This window comes from Sinocyclocheilus anshuiensis, unplaced genomic scaffold (genome assembly GCF_001515605.1).
Source record: "Sinocyclocheilus anshuiensis isolate Anshui unplaced genomic scaffold, SAMN03320099.WGS_v1.1 scaffold1276, whole genome shotgun sequence".
In the NCBI taxonomy this organism is placed as follows: Eukaryota; Metazoa; Chordata; class Actinopteri; order Cypriniformes; family Cyprinidae; genus Sinocyclocheilus; species Sinocyclocheilus anshuiensis.
In genome coordinates this window covers 103,544-119,661 of record NW_015544217.1, presented here as the reverse complement: position 1 = coordinate 119,661, position 16,118 = coordinate 103,544, and the positions used below count along the sequence as shown (strand labels likewise).

Genomic DNA, 16,118 nt, shown 5'->3' with positions numbered 1-16,118 from the left:
GATAATGTAATTTATTCCTGTGATGCAAAGCTGAATTTTCAGCATCGTTACTCCAGTCTTCAGTGTCACATGATCCTTCAGAAATCATTCTGCTATATTCAGAAATCATATATGCTATATCAATGTTGAAAACAGTTATGCTGCTTAATATTTTTGTGAAAAAAATGTTTCATATGATTCTTTGTTCAATAGAAAGTTCAGAAGAACAGCATTTATTGAGATAGAAATCTTTTGTAACATTATTAATGTTTTACTGTCACTTTGGATCAATTCAATGCATCTTTGCTGAATAAAAGTATTAATTTCTTTAAAAAAAAAAAAAAAAACTGACACCAAACCTTTGAAAAGTAGTGTATTAGCTCTGTTACAAAACCTAGTTAGCTTCCTAACTTAATAGCATTTTAAGGCAGCATAGGTGAACTACACTCACAAAGTTAGTTTGCAACATTACGCTAAGATCTCATTTTGACCAAATTAGATGCAATCCCAGAATGCATTGCAACAAGTTCCATATGGAGTCGAAAGTCAAGCAGAGAAAAATGCTCAAAAGATAAATAAATAAACATTTTATTCAATGATGAAAATAGTCATAAAAACATTTGAATTCATTTCAAAATGTAAATTTTTTTGTATCTAATATTTGTGTGTTATGCATTTTTATCTTTGTCTTATTGTGTTGATATATCAAGGTCATATTATATTGAAATTAATCGTAACTTTAGTCTTTAATGCCCTTCACGTGAGGAGGTTTTGCTCTCATAATTTAGTTCGCACTTGAAGTTGCTGCCTATATAGAGTGCTCCAAATCAGTCACTTATAAGAATCCATGACAGTTAGGATGCCGCCTTTGGGGCTGTTTCTGCATTCCACTGCACTTTTGTTTTTCCAATGTTTTTCTATGTAAACATGTATCCTGTAAATCATGTAATCATGTCTTGCATCTTTTGCAGTGTTTTGCAATGTAAAAACGTGGCGCTCAAGCTAAAAGTTAAACTTTTTAAAAACCTGGCATTCCTTTAGTCATTCGACTGCCCTGTGTATCATTTTGCATTAATAGCCACACAGAACATGTTGAAAAACAGCCGGGAGTACAACCGAATGGAAAAAATGGAAATCTCTTAAAAATGCAAAAAATGCAACAAAAAGAAAGAAAAAGACATGACACAATGGCTGAAACATGTGCAATGTAAGTGGTACATGCACCATCATAAAAAAAAAAAACTGTAGATGAAATGCGAGAATGCGTTCTGCATGAAAGGCCCCTAAAAAGGTTGCTGCCTATGGAGATAGCAGTCTGTGAGGCAGCTCACGAAGATTTGGAACAAGTTAAATTCACACCATATGAAAGAAACAGAAGACAGCATTTAATCCATCATTATTTTAATGGTGCAATTTGTATATCTAACTTACTAAATCATCAAGTGCATGGCTTAATGCCAAATCAGGCTTCTCTTTTTACAGAAATAAATATGACGCCAAGTATCATCAGACTCGCCCTCTCCAGTTTTGGCTTTTAGTGCAAGTCATCATTAGCTGGGCCCTTGAAAGTTGAACCCTGCCCCCTCACTGTGTGCGAATGTGGGGATCGGAGCTGCTGTCTCAAGCTGACCTGCGGGTAATGTGTCTAAAGCACATTTGATCAGTGAGACGACCAATGCTGATAACTGCTTATGTCAATTTTAGATGCAACATTTAAATTTAACATTAAAAAAAAAAATGTCATTATACTGATCATACTGGTAACATGACAATTATGCTGGCCATAACATGAATATCTGTACACTTTAGAAAAACATACGCCCGCATATTTCTGTGTTATGGTGCAGCTCTGCCCACCAGCTGTGTGTGTGTGTGTGTTGTGTGGGTTGATAGAGCCAAGCTGTTGGTGGTAGTGTGTTGGGGTCAGGGTTCTTCAGTCAGCACCCCGTCCCTGAGCTGAGCACACGGTACCCCCCCTCTTCCCATCAGCCCTGGGTACAAATAAACCTGGTAGCGCAGTGCTCCTCTCCACGGCAGGCTATCACTCCACTCTCAGGCTCATTAATCAGAGCCGGGGCAGATTAGACTTCAAACAAAAACAAACTCCAGCAGGACCGTTCTTCCACCACAGACACTCACTTCTAAGTCTATGGCATTCTCCAATTTAAATTTTGTATTTATACTTTAAATTAAAGTATTTGTGGGAAACCATACGCATAAAGGCATTTGATTAATTACAGATAAATAGCTTAGTAAAAGTTAAAGGGATAGTTCATCCAAAAGTGAAAATTCTGCCATCATTTACTCACCCTCATGTTGTTTCAAACCTGTACGAATGACTTTCTTTCACAGAACATAAAAGAAAATATTTTGAGAAATGTCTCCAAACCAAAACGGTTTGGTTACTAACATTCTTTAAAATATCTTCTTTTGTGTTCAGCAGACAAAAGAAACTCATACAGGTTTGGAATGACATCGGGGTGAGTACATGATGACAGAATTTGCATTTTTTGGGTGAACTATCCCTTTAAGTATGTGACATAGGCCATTAAAACAGTGTTTCTAAATGTGATCACATATTCATTTCACATACATCATGTATAACTACAGTGACTAGTACTGATTGAGGTGTTTAATAAGTTTAGCATATCTGTTGTTTTATTGCAAGTTTCATTGACACTGAAATTACAAACGCAAATGTCCAATGTTTATTATTAAACCATTAAATGTCCAAATTTATTATTAAACCCATATTTTGTCCAAAAATGAAAATTCTGCCATTATTTACTCACCCTCATGTTCTTCTAAACCTGTATTTCTTCCGTGTAAAGGCTTGCATGAAACAATTATTCTGGTTGCTCTTTTCCATGCTACGGTGAACTGGACTGAAACATTCAAGCTGTAAAAATAGGATATAAAATAACCATTACAGAATCATAAATGTAGCTCACACGACTCATGCGCTGTATTCCAAGTCTTTTGAAGTCATATGATTGCTTTTTGTGAGGAACAGAGAACTTTAAGCTGTTATTCACTTATTGGTTATTGATTTTGAACTTAAAAAAAAAAAAACAGATCAGTCCAATTTGTGAAAGAAACATGCAGACTTGTTTTGCTGATGAACTGAATTATTGACTCAATAAGACTCAATGATTCGTTTAAGAACTGGGCACCGCAACTTTTCTCTTCTCATGAACGCAGCAAAGAGAGCTAAGATGGAATATTTGCAGTCAAAAACCACTAAATTTCATTCCAAATTTCATTCAATTTTATGATGCTTCGTCATGCTTTTTAAGCAGTCTCTATTCTAATTAAATGGACAAAAGAGCAACCAATACAATTCAAAATGCCTTCAGTTTTCTGATGAATAAACAAAGATATACAGGATTGGACTGACATAAGAATGAGTAAATAATAAAATAATCTTCATTATTGGTTGAACTACCCCTTTGAGAGCTCTGAAAAATGTTTCATTATAATTGCACTTGCATCTACTGACTTTACATATCAATGTATTTCAAAATTCACATATGCTTTTCATACGTTATCTGGTTTGAAAGTACACAGATGTCACAGATTTCCTGTCACAAAATGAATTGAACTTTTGGGAATAGTCGCAGTTTAACTTCCCTCAAAGCGGGCGCCAGCACCGTGGGCCAAAGCTATTAGCCAAGTACACAAACAACAGATAAGCTAAACCTATGGAGCGATAAATGCCCAGTAAGTGTTCGATTAATCTTAACATTCTGCCAGTGATTAACTGTGACTCGAATTCATAATGACTACACAGCGCAGAGATTTTTATCCTCACATGTGCGAGTGAAGAACAGGAGGAAAAGGAAGCTAACACTGCCACCTTTAGGTAGCCAGCGGTACTGATGCCTCCTTTGGACTTTCAGGTTTTACCCAGAGAGATCAGGGGCAGGAGAGTATGTTATTGTACTGTGTACTCTCTGCTCCCCCTGTGCACTGGAGAACCTCCTGAAGTCCAGGACTAAATAAGCGCTCACTCTGTCCACGACCGGGTTCTGCGTTTGAGTGACATGCCGCTCACCGAGTGTTTGTCTACGTCCCTGGGAAACGGGGTGGTGTCAGCGCAGCGACGGGCCTATCCCATCCATCAGTGTCAGGAGCGGCGCATGACTAACGGCCAGGAAGTACAGCCAGAGAAACAACAATATTTGCAGAATATATTTCAGAAACATTAGGCCACTTTCTCCAACGTTTCTCATTTCAGCACACTGTAATGGGGCCTTAATCCTGATTTATGGCCGTGTTTATCTGTTCGCAGAGGCGCTTGCGGTTCGTGTTGCTCTAACCTGCATCTACGTTCTTATTCTGGAGAGCAAACATGAGGACTTTATTGGATTATCTTGACCTGTGGTATAAAGCTGGCCGAACTCTCCTGGACTTGGTTTAAAAACAATACATCACAGTGGCAAAGAAGGACATACTTGTTAGTACTGACCTCCAGAATTATTATTTTAAATATCATATATTAAACCGAAATAGATCTGGTTCTGTGGTTTAAAAGTCTCGGTTTCAGAAGAGCTTTTAAAGTAAAAACTGAGAGACAGATTTCATGAGATGCTTCCTGCAACTGCTAACTCACATTATCACAACCTTTTTATGGGTTCCCGTGTGCTCGGGCGATCAGGGAGGGGATGCTTAACCTCAGCAGCCTGTTACTGTGGCGTCAAGACCGGAGCGTTTAGTGATGTTGAGCTTGATGAGCTCCTCGGCGCAGGTGGGGTGTATCCCGACCGTATTCCTGAGGTGTTCATAGGTAAGCCCACACCTGTAGATAAAAACACACAGACTCTGTATTCATTCGTCCACAGCTGTTGTTATTCACAGATTTGAATTTACACGCAAATGCATGTGCAATGAAACAGACACCTGGGTGATATCAGAACAAATTAATGTAATCTGATTCCAGTTCAACAGCATGAGCAGGTACGAAGACATGCGGAACTTACTGGAAGCCCAGAGAAAAGCCCTGTGTGACCTCACCAGCGCTCGGTCCGGTAAAATGCATACCCAGCACACGCTGATCACCCTCCCGTAGACAAACCACCTGAGAGGGAGAGAACATTCAGTTACCATTCAATTATATTTTTTAGAAGAACTTTATTATTTTACTCATCTTGGATGCATAGAATTCATTAAAAATGATAGTAATGCCATTCATAAATGTTATAAATATTTTCTGTATATAAATCTGTGACTGTAATCAATACAAGCAACTGCAAAAAGTCATCTGTATTGCAATTTCCAGACTTCATTATGCAATGCAACCATTTTCAGGTGTGTTAATAATGAGAAAGGTTTCTCAAGAACTAAAACAGCATATTAGAATGATTTTCTTTGTAGACTGGAGTAATGGCTTCTGAAAATGGGAATTCACAAGTAAAAATCAGAGGTAAAAATCTAATTTTATCGAAAAGGAGTTATTTCATACAGTAACAATATTTTACAGTATTACTATTTTTACTGTACTTTGATCAACTCATGCTATTTTAGTGAACAGAAGCATCAGTTTCTTTCAAAAATGTAAAAATGTCTTTGAATAGTAGTGTAAAGCCTACATCAGAATCAAAGAGAGACCCAAGGTAGTGACTAAGTTGCAAACTTCAGACCATCGAAAAATGAATATGTATAAATTCAACTGTGTTTAAATATTAGACAAAACTACAACTGGTGTTTGTCCATGCAAAAGTCAGCACCATGATACTGGGCTGTTGAGGATAGTTGCCAGGGTGTTGCTATTTGTTTGCTGAGTGGTTATTAGTTTGTTGCTACAGTATGTTGTTGATAGGGTGGTTGTTTTTAATTTGAAGTTTGATTTTGTGTCAGTTCCCTTTTTTATGTCACCACCTCACCTACAGTATGCACACACACACACACACACACACATACATACATATATATATATATATATATATATAAAAAATATACCTTGATATAGCACTGAGTGGAATCTCTCTCAGCCACGGTGAACTCCAGGGGCTTGTAGAAGGCATGGTACACCTGTTAAACCAGACAACACAAAAACTATGATGCACCAACAACAACACCATTTCCTGCATCATCAACCACTTGAGCTCGTCATTTTAGACAAGCACTTGGTAACAAGTGCTGCTACTGTTATGGTTTGTGTCTGTGTTGCTGCTCTAAACATTTTTGGGGTGCTGAAATCATAAATGTTGAACATGCTTAAGAGCGAGCGCTCTGGCGAGCTGACACACGCTGCTCACAGCTGTGAGGGCCAATGGGATGCTGCGTTTTTGATCATCTCTCATCAACCTCTACAAGCATCAGTCAGCCCTCCTGCACTCCTGTCAATCAAACCCGAGGCACACCCCTTTCCGAATGCTTTAGGCTTTGGAGCCATGCAGGTGTGCGAGGGCCCACTATAACATACATGCACGTATACAGCAGGATATTCACAACAGCACTCACATACGCATAAATACAGATTATGAGCCTTCAATTTTTTTTTTAATATTTTTAATTGTGGTTAGGTTAGAATCAATCGCTAAAAGGACAGACTGCATGTTCAAAGGAATTGTAAAACAGCTGATAAACAAACCTGTCGCTGCACTTCAGTACTAAAAAACTAATATGCTTGCTCACCAATTGTACAGAGCCCACAGTTCGGATAATAAACTATATTACTTGGTGGAAGAAAAGTTGAATGCTATTATTAATCTTGTATTGAACATTTATTCATATTGCTGCTGTTGCCATTTTATAACTGAACTTAATGTTGTGTCTAACAGAACCCATGGCAAAATTGCTGTATTTTACCTCAATCTGGTCTTTTCCATGTCTCCTTTCAGCCTCTTCTTCAGACAGACCTACACAGCCATACTCAAGTGGAGTGAACACTGTAGTGGCCACCTATACACACACATGCACACACACACACAACCATATAAAACACACACACTATGCAAAAGACTCAAGTGAACTAATCAGCACACAAAAAACTTGGAGTGGTGAAGATTCATATAATTATTATTTTTTTATACAAAACAAAACAAGAGAACCACTAGAAAAGTAAATCTCACAAAATGGGACATTTCAAATATATTTTTCATATACATAAATCAAAATAATTTTTGTTGCACTAAGACATCATTTTCATGACAGTATTCTCACAGTTAAGTCTCATTACAGTAATTTTTTCCAGTTTTTTTGTAATTCCTGTTATCCTCAAAGATTATGATTGCATTATCAAAAAAATACTGTAACAAGAATATTTTTAAATTAAAGCATAAATCATTATTTGTATTTTTTTTAGTAATTGTATTAAATATATTTAATAAAATTTTGAAAAATTTGTAATTATGCATATATACAAATATGTAAAATACTAATGTAAATGTTTTATAGAAAGGTAAAATAATTAAGTACAGGTAGTACATCAAATAATACTGTGATTTATAATTTTACCATTTAAATAATATTTAATGGTTGCCTTTTGTGCATTAAAAGATTTCTAGTCATTACAGTAATGTTTTACCGTACTGTACAGTAAATGTTTTAATTGTCCTGAAAATCACAATACAAATAATCTTAAGGGTTAAAAAAATTAGTCTCACTTTCTTTATGTAAAAGATCATTTCTTATTTGTTCCTTTTGATTTTGAGGTGAAATATACGTAGGTAGGGTGACCATACGGGCCATTTTTACGGGACGCGTCCTTGCCAGGATTTCTATATTGCCTAAAATATCCAAGTTTTGGCTGTTTGCACTGTGCAGATCGATCATTGTATGACATTCACGAGAGCTAGAGAGCAGATCAGATGGCTCCTTACGCTTTTGAATCGCTCTCGAGGTACTTCGGTGTCATTCAATGATCAGTGCGCAGCCACACTTCAAGTTGAACGAATGAACAAACACGTGCGCTTATTTGCATCGCTTTGATCATTCTCTGTAGATCTCACCTTCTAACGCGCCACGATTGGTCGATTATATACAATACATGCATGTTATTGGTCAAACTACTTTGGATGTTTTAGGCAATATAAAAATCCTGGCCAGGACGTGTCCCGTATGAACGGCACATATGGCCACCCTAAATATAGGCGTTGTGTGATTCGCTTAGAAACCAGTAAAGAAACAAAGAGCGAACAAGAATGAAAGCATATGCATGTAACGGCAAACTCACGTTGTCATAATTCATGAGCTCAGTGGAATGGCCCACCAGTCTGCGGGCCAGGAGCTTTCCAGCCTTAATGGCTGTCGGGGTCAACTCAGGACGACCCTGAAACAGAGAAGGAGTGGGCACACACACACATCAGTGAAAAAAAACAAAAAAAAACTAAAACCTAAACAAAAATTTTCATGAAACTATTATAATAAAAGACAATTCAAAATATTAATTAATACTATAATAGTAAACTGCATAAATAATACTAAAATAACACTGACACACATGCACGGATACATTCAAAAGCAAATCCAGTCTAAAAGTTCTGGGCAGGTCAGGTAGTGCTCAACAATACAACGGAAAAGTTCTAAACAATTATTTCCTCTGCATTATGTTTAAACGCTGTGTAGTTAAGTGTAAATCTATGTGCGATTAGCCTGATCAGACATTTCAGAGATTAGTATCATCTCAACATTACACGGCTGTCAGTCACGATGATGATTACAGCGCAGAAGTGGACGGCTGCCAATCAGTGCTGTGAAAAACATGCCTACAGGAACATGCAGCACCATGGGGCGAATTCTCATTCACTGACTAATGGCATCAGCAACCAGTCTGATAACTTCTGTACATCCTGCTGTCCAAGAAACCGCCTCGGGTGTTTGGCTCATAGTGTGTGTGTGTGTGTGTGGACACCGCCCAGGCAGCTGTATAGTAAATGCATTTCTTGGCAGTAACCAGGTGCGGCTCAACATCTTGTTTTCTTTCATTAAAAAATGAGAAGCGATGCACTTTGAAAGGGACGTAAAGAGTAAAAGGCGCTTCTTCTGACTAGTTTTGTGGTGGTGTGTGTGTGTGTGTGCCAATAATCACACAGCTGCTGCAGATGACAGGCAGCTGCGATATTTGATCCCGGCAGCCAGTTGTGTCTTGAGATGTTACAGGGCAACGACCTTCCAGAAGAGCGACTGAACTGACAGACAAGAATATGCTGTTGCTTTCAAGCTGTGTCTTCTCAGTTGAGTTCGATTACCATGTTAGTGCGTTTTTGATGGCATTCATCCATAACGCCTACCTCAGCGATGTCTCCGATAGCGAAAATGTTCGGCACGGATGTGGCTTCGTCAGCAGCTACGATTATCTTCCCTGTTTCTATGTTGATCTCCACACCAGCCTTCTCCAAATTGAGGGTCTTGGTTTCAGATGCTCTGCCTAAGGTCAAAGAGAAGAGAGTAATGACAGGTAGAGCGACATTTCGGACAACTTTTGGAGGCTTGAGGTTGGAGTTAACCGCTCGGCCTGCTGGGAGAATTTAGAGGTGGCTTTACGCTCAGATTAAAGGGTAAAATCTTATCCAGTGATTAGAAAAGAAAACACAAGCACAGCTGGGGTAGAAGGTTTCTGTGTGGTGGTCTGACAGACAGCGTAATGAGGAGACCTGGATGCATATCCCATCAGCCACCTGGGGCCTGCAGTGTCATTTCTGTCACTTCCTATCCGAGGGCTGAGAGAGGCTGTCGACACTTGTCCATCTACATCCCCCTTCCCCCATTTACGACGTCTTAGACACGCACACACACAAGACTCATGTCCCAATGCCTTCATAGGTATCACAATAAACAATGCTTGCAGCAGAAGCCAGAGGTACCAATGTAGATGCTATCAGCCAGCAAGAACAACAAACCTTAAGCCCCTTTTCCTGCCTCAAGCTCAGAAACAACTTCCTTCTTCTCCACTACAGTGAGACCTGAGCCACAGATACGACTTGAGTATGTATTCATCGATTACTCCGAGAAAGAGGTAGAGATGCTGAAATGCTATAGAGAGACAATGTGTAAAAACAAATGCACAAAATATCAATCAAATACATTTTTGTTCAGCCTTTCTGATCTGCCTCTTTTTTTTAAACTATATATAGTATTAATAATAGAGTTCTTAGTTTACTGCCCATAATGAAAAAATAACGCGATTTCAGGTCTTGAAACTGAAGTTTGAAGCTGCCATTTATTGGCTAAGTAAAATGGTGCTTATGACTAATTTGTTGTATACAAAGTACAATGTAAAAACGCAATAAAATTAGATTCAACACATTAAATGAAAGACATCACATAAATTAAAAACACTAAGCTGCATTTTCAAAAAAAAATCTGTGTGCCAATAATGGCACCAAACAGAACTGCAAAAACTAACAGGTTTCCTAACAGGTTAAAAATAAAAAAATATATTTTAACGCAGTTAACGCACTGGCCCCGCCCCAGACCTGTACGTCATCTTACATTTCATACAGTTTACTATTGACAAATATGATGCAGGGCAACAACTCCATAAATGCAGGTATGCCCTAAATTTCAAGATATGGGGGGGGTACAAAACTACAAGGTAAAATAAAATGCAGTATAAATCACTCATAGTAATGGTGTTGTATGATTTTATTTTGGCAATAAAATAATACTGACTAGATTTTACACTTATTTCTATGGCTGTCTTAAAGGATGTTGCTGCCACACGTCCACAAACTACAAGCTCTGCCAGTGCAATTTACATGAAAGACATCCTTTGTTTTACACCACATTCCATCAGCAACAAAACCCCCAAGATATCCTTCACTGGCCGTGGAAAAAAACGTCCTTGACTTTGTGTGGGCAAAGCCAGCCCGATAATAGTGAGAATGCACATTTTATTGGTTCATCTGAAAAAAGGACCTGAAACGATGATTACAGTAAAGCGGGAAAAGTACCAGTATCTGCGTCAAACTGGAGCGGGCAATTCCTGCACTGCACTTCCTGTCTCTTTTTCTGTCTGATTTGGACTCCTGGAACTTCGCTGGGCATTGTGAAGGCTGGACACAACAACACAGGACCACTGATAAGGACTATGCCTGAGAATTCAAACCCACACCTCCTCACTCTCTCTCTCTCTCGCTCTCTCTCTCTCTCAGCTGACAGCTGACTCTGATAATGCACAAGAACAAAGCCTGGAGTTACACAAGACAGAAATCTCAAGGCCAACATGTTAATTAGCCACAACAATCTGCCTGGAAGGACTTTAAATGAGCCTTATCGACTCAACAGGCTGGAGAGCAAAATAGATGAAACAATAAGAGAGGATTAAGCTGCCTTACATTCCAGTCACACATGAAATCAGTGTGAGATCTGTAATTCTCCACAGTGATTTAATTAAATTTTACTGCACAGTAGCGGAAGAACAGCTCCTGGCAAATATAATGCGACTAAAACATATGCCCTTAAATGAATTAAACTGAAAGAATGGCTTAGCCTAGACATAAAAGATAATATTATAAAATGATTACAGTTTCCTCCAAAACACATAGTCCAAAGTTATGATTACTAACTGCAATAAATGGATTAAAAATAATAAATATTAAGAAACTTTAAATTGTATTTTAATTTTCTTTAAAGATGAAATGTGTAATTTCTTTGAAATTAGACAAAAACAAAGCTGTAAAAAAATAATGGTTGTTTTCAAACAGGTTTCCTCTACCAGTGGTCAGGCAAAAAGAAGAATGTCCCTCTCCAAGCTCTGTAATGCCAATATATACATAATAAATTTTAATGGTGGCAACTGAAAATTGACAAAAAATAAATAAATAAATAAAAAACAAATAAATGAATAAAAATAACAGTCCAATGATGATATTGTGCAAATGACATAATCTGTGCTGTTATTCACAGATAATCTAAAAATGGCAATATATTGACCAACATAGAAGAGTCTAACACTAATTTTAAGATCCAAATATTACACGTCACATTTATTTCTATTTTTTCAGGACAATAACAGCCTGTTAACAAGTTTTACAATAGTAACTGCAGTAACTATTACATTTTTACTTAAATTATCATGGTTTTACTTTAGAAATCATTGTAATTTTTTGTAAGGGTATAAAAATAAAGTGAGAATTAATCAAAATACATGAGATGGACACAATTGTGAACCAATCGGAAAGCCTATTTATGTTAAGTATATTACTTCCCTTCTTCAATCCTCATAAAAGCGGTAAACCTACAGTACAGCATGGAGGAAATGTTCTCTTTCCTGGCGTTTAGCGCAGCCACCTGCAGAAGGGTGCAGTCCAGAGGAAGGATGGAGGTGCGGAAGGGTGGAAGAGCTCCGCTGGGGGTAAAAGACAAGAGCAGGGATGGGGCTGCTCTATGAGTTGTCATGAGGGAGATAAAAAAAAATGCCAATTTTTATGCTTTCACTGTGAGAAAGAGAGCAGGACGGAGAAACAGACAGACCACAGCAGGGAAACGCAGCATCCTCTCAGGGGTCTGATAGAGGATATCAGCCTCTGAAAGCTCTTTCCACTATGACAACAGCCAATACTAACACTATTTGACTATAAAACAAATTTGCTTGGCATCCATGAACCACCTACAGTTAGGCTAATGAAAGCACAGTAGTAAATCTGATAGTACTTGATGGTAGAACTGTTCACATTTGTACATTATTGCAATTAATAAATGTAATATTTATTGACCATTGCATGGGTAAACCAGAGACGTAGTTATTCAGTCCAGTATCACCTGTATTGGCCATGTGTCACCCTTGTTTTTTAGATATCAGTTGACCACTACATTTTACGCACTAGGTTTTTATGCACTCAAGTTCATACCTTAATATGACTAAATACACATATCTGTGGTAAAAGTCAAAACGCACTGTCAGGACTGCAAACCTGAGAGCACTATAATCCCTCGACCGCAAACAAGTCTGGACCGAAATCTCAGGAACAAAAAGGCCTGAGAAAACCACTTAACTCATCAAACACCCAAAGCCAATGCTGCCATGCATTGCAATAGGAGTCAATACAGATAACTAAATCTCTCTCTCCATGTCACACACACATCCAGACAGGAAGCTGAATTCTCATCCTCACTGTACACACTCAAAGCAGCACTGCTCCACACCCTCTTCTCACACCAGCAATAAATCAACCAGCACCAGCCAGCCGGATATTCCTATATTCCTCTCATTGTCCCTGTAACCGGAATGAGAGAAATCAGACGAGTGAAAGACAGAAACACAGAAAAGAGGATGGCATCTGTGGATAGAGATGCTGAGGGACGAGAAAAGGGAAAAACCGTGGAAGCTCTGGGTGGGTTTCCGTACAGAGAGACACACAACTCTGGCAGGAAAACCCAGAGCGAGAGAACAAAGCAGGGAATGGGGCGACCCCAGGGCCCCTGGTGCATCCTGGTCCTGAAGAGCAGACCTCAGTTCAGTGATTAACTCTTCCCTAGATGATTCCATCCCTCTCTCTTTATTACCCTGTTTTCAGGCTGATAGTCTAGTTTTTGCTGATAAGGCAGCACTGTGGAATAGGACAATATAAGCACAAACAGATATATGTATTTTGAGGATTTATGCTTTTGAAATGCGATGAAAGCATAACTGATCACAGCGGATGACTCAACTGTACAACATGTTTTCCTGCAGCATTAATCTCTGTTAGAGCAGTAAGAGACAAAGTACAGTGAGACAGTCATTAATCGCTAAATAAACCCTGACAGTTTGATCAAAGAAATGGAAGTTTTTTTTTTTTTTCAAAAGATTTACTTTAAAAAAATGACTGGTCTACAGTATTCTGCTTATTACATGGCTCCTTAGAAAATAAATAGATAAATGGACAATACTGATTTGTAACTGAGTGAGGTATTTTATTATGTGAGAAAAAAAAAAAAGAGACTGTGGATGAGTTATGAATTTCTAACCTAGCAACAGTTAGGCCACAGTAATACCATATAAGCAAAAAAAATATAAAAATAAATAAATAATACATTTAAAAAAATTATTTTAACTTTTAAATTAAAAAAGTGTATTAGCTAAAATTAGCTAAAATGTCATTCTGTGGAACTCTTCTAAAAGAAAAGTGCCTAATAAATTAAATCACGCTGAATGTGTATTTGAGATGCATTAAGACCTCACCTACAGCCCAAAGTACTGAGTTGAAGGTGTCTTGATGTTCCTCTTTAGTGTTTAGATCCATCCATGTGACCTGAAGAAGCCCAGATGGGAGCTTTTCTATGCTTTTTGGTGTACACTTCCAGGAGAACTTGGTGCCATAGGCCTCCATGTAGTCTGTGACTAAACCAGACATTTGCTGAGAGATAAGCAGAAAAAATAAAACATTAACTATCTCTATTCTTTAGAGTCATACAAGCTAAATAGTTTCAGAAAAATTATTTTAGATCTTAATCTCAGAGACATCATTCTCTGTAAATGCTGGACACAAACAAAACACTGTCATTTGCCTTCAAATCAATAAACAAGAGGAAATAACAAATAATAAATTTTTAAACATCTCACAATAAAAATCATATAAATTGCTTATTAGTAACTAACATAAAAATATAAAAGAAAATACTTTAAAGCATCATATGGACACATCAAATAAGAACCCTATAACCCCTAATAATAATAATAGATATTTCTCCAAATATATAATAATATGCATGCATAGCATTTTAACTGAAGGAGAACAGATCTGATCTACAAGAGTAACTGTACAAATAAAATGATGCTTTCAAAATATATTTAAGAACTTTTCCTTATCATTTGTTTTCTTAAACACAGATTTTACTTCAACGGAGCAATTTACTCTTTGTTGTCATTCTGTTACTACTTTCAGACCATACTGCGGGTGTAATGCTTAATAACAACATGACAAATCTCCTGTCAGAACACTATAACCATTAATTAAAGATGAATGCTTAAAAAACAGGGTCATAAAACAAGTCTGGCCAGGTCTCTCATCCTGTTTTTGCCATACAGCCTGGCGGTTCTACCAGGGTGAGTCACATTAAAGAATGCCCAAACCAAAAGCAATGTTATTGAGACCGATAATAACTATTCTTATAAGTATATTTCACAACTCAAAAACAAATTAAATCAGGCTAATAAAAAAAAGAGGAGAGATTTTTGTTGTTGTTGTTGTTTCTAAATGCATCAGAGAGGACATGTTGTCAAGGGACCAAAACAGAGATGCAGTACCTGATCAAACCCCCGGAGGGCGATACTGCGCACCATCACAGTGGTGTCCAGTCCAACGCCTGTAAGGAAGCCGGCACATTCCAATGCTACATCTTTACACACACACACAGTGAAGGAAAACAGTAATGATTTACTAACTTTATAGTAAAATAATTAAACAAATATAACAGAAAATAGAGTCTAAAATACAGTCTAACTGAAGCTTTTTATTATTTTATTGCTAATTTATTAGGTTTTCAAAATCACAGTCTATGAGGAAAAACTTGAGTGTGTTTACATGTACAATCATACACTAATTATCCTTAATAACCTGACAACATGTAAACGTCTTAGTGGGTAAAACTCAGTCAAAAACCATAAGAAAAACCAACATAAAGATTGATGTTGTCAAGGGACCAAAACAGAGATGCAGTACCTGATCAAACCCCCGGAGGGCGATACTGCGCACCATCACAGTGGTGTCCAGTCCAACGCCTGTAAGGAAGCCGGCACATTCCAATGCTACATCTTTACACACACACACAGTGAAGGAAAACAGTAATGATTTACTAACTTTATAGTAAAATAATTAAACAAATATAACAGAAAATAGAGTCTAAAATACAGTCTAACTGAAGCTTTTTATTATTTTATTGCTAATTTATTAGGTTTTCAAAATCACAGTCTATGAGGAAAAACTTGAGTGTGTTTACATGTACAATCATACACTAATTATCCTTAATAACCTGACAACATGTAAACGTCTTAGTGGGTAAAACTCCATTTCTTTATGGTAAAAAACCATAAGAAAAACCAACATAAAGATTGGTGCTCACTGCACCATGTAAACCTTTACACGCATTTGTATAGGGGCATGTCGTGGCCTAATGGTTGGAGAGTCGGACCGTAACCCAAAGGTTGCGGGTTCGAGTCTCGTACCGGCAGGGATTGTAGGTGGGGGGAGTGAATGTACAGCGCTCTCTCCCAC

The 16,118-nt window shown here is 37.7% G+C and overlaps 1 protein-coding gene across 1 annotated transcript in view; it reads right to left on the bottom strand.

Moving 5' to 3' along the window:
* Window positions 1–2,717: 2,717 nt before the first annotated feature.
* The window catches only part of txnrd2.2 (thioredoxin reductase 2, tandem duplicate 2), a 22,644-nt gene continuing 9,243 nt past the window's right edge, over window positions 2,718–16,118 (bottom strand). The window contains exons 10-17 of the mRNA XM_016497936.1: window positions 15,567–15,658; window positions 14,087–14,261; window positions 9,213–9,349; window positions 8,156–8,251; window positions 6,790–6,882; window positions 5,938–6,009; window positions 4,959–5,056; window positions 2,718–4,777 (exon numbers count right to left, since the gene is read on the bottom strand). Of these exons, the coding sequence (XP_016353422.1) occupies window positions 4,654–4,777; window positions 4,959–5,056; window positions 5,938–6,009; window positions 6,790–6,882; window positions 8,156–8,251; window positions 9,213–9,349; window positions 14,087–14,261; window positions 15,567–15,658 (887 nt within the window). The 3' untranslated portion in view covers window positions 2,718–4,653. The remainder of the gene's footprint in view (window positions 4,778–4,958; window positions 5,057–5,937; window positions 6,010–6,789; window positions 6,883–8,155; window positions 8,252–9,212; window positions 9,350–14,086; window positions 14,262–15,566; window positions 15,659–16,118) is intronic.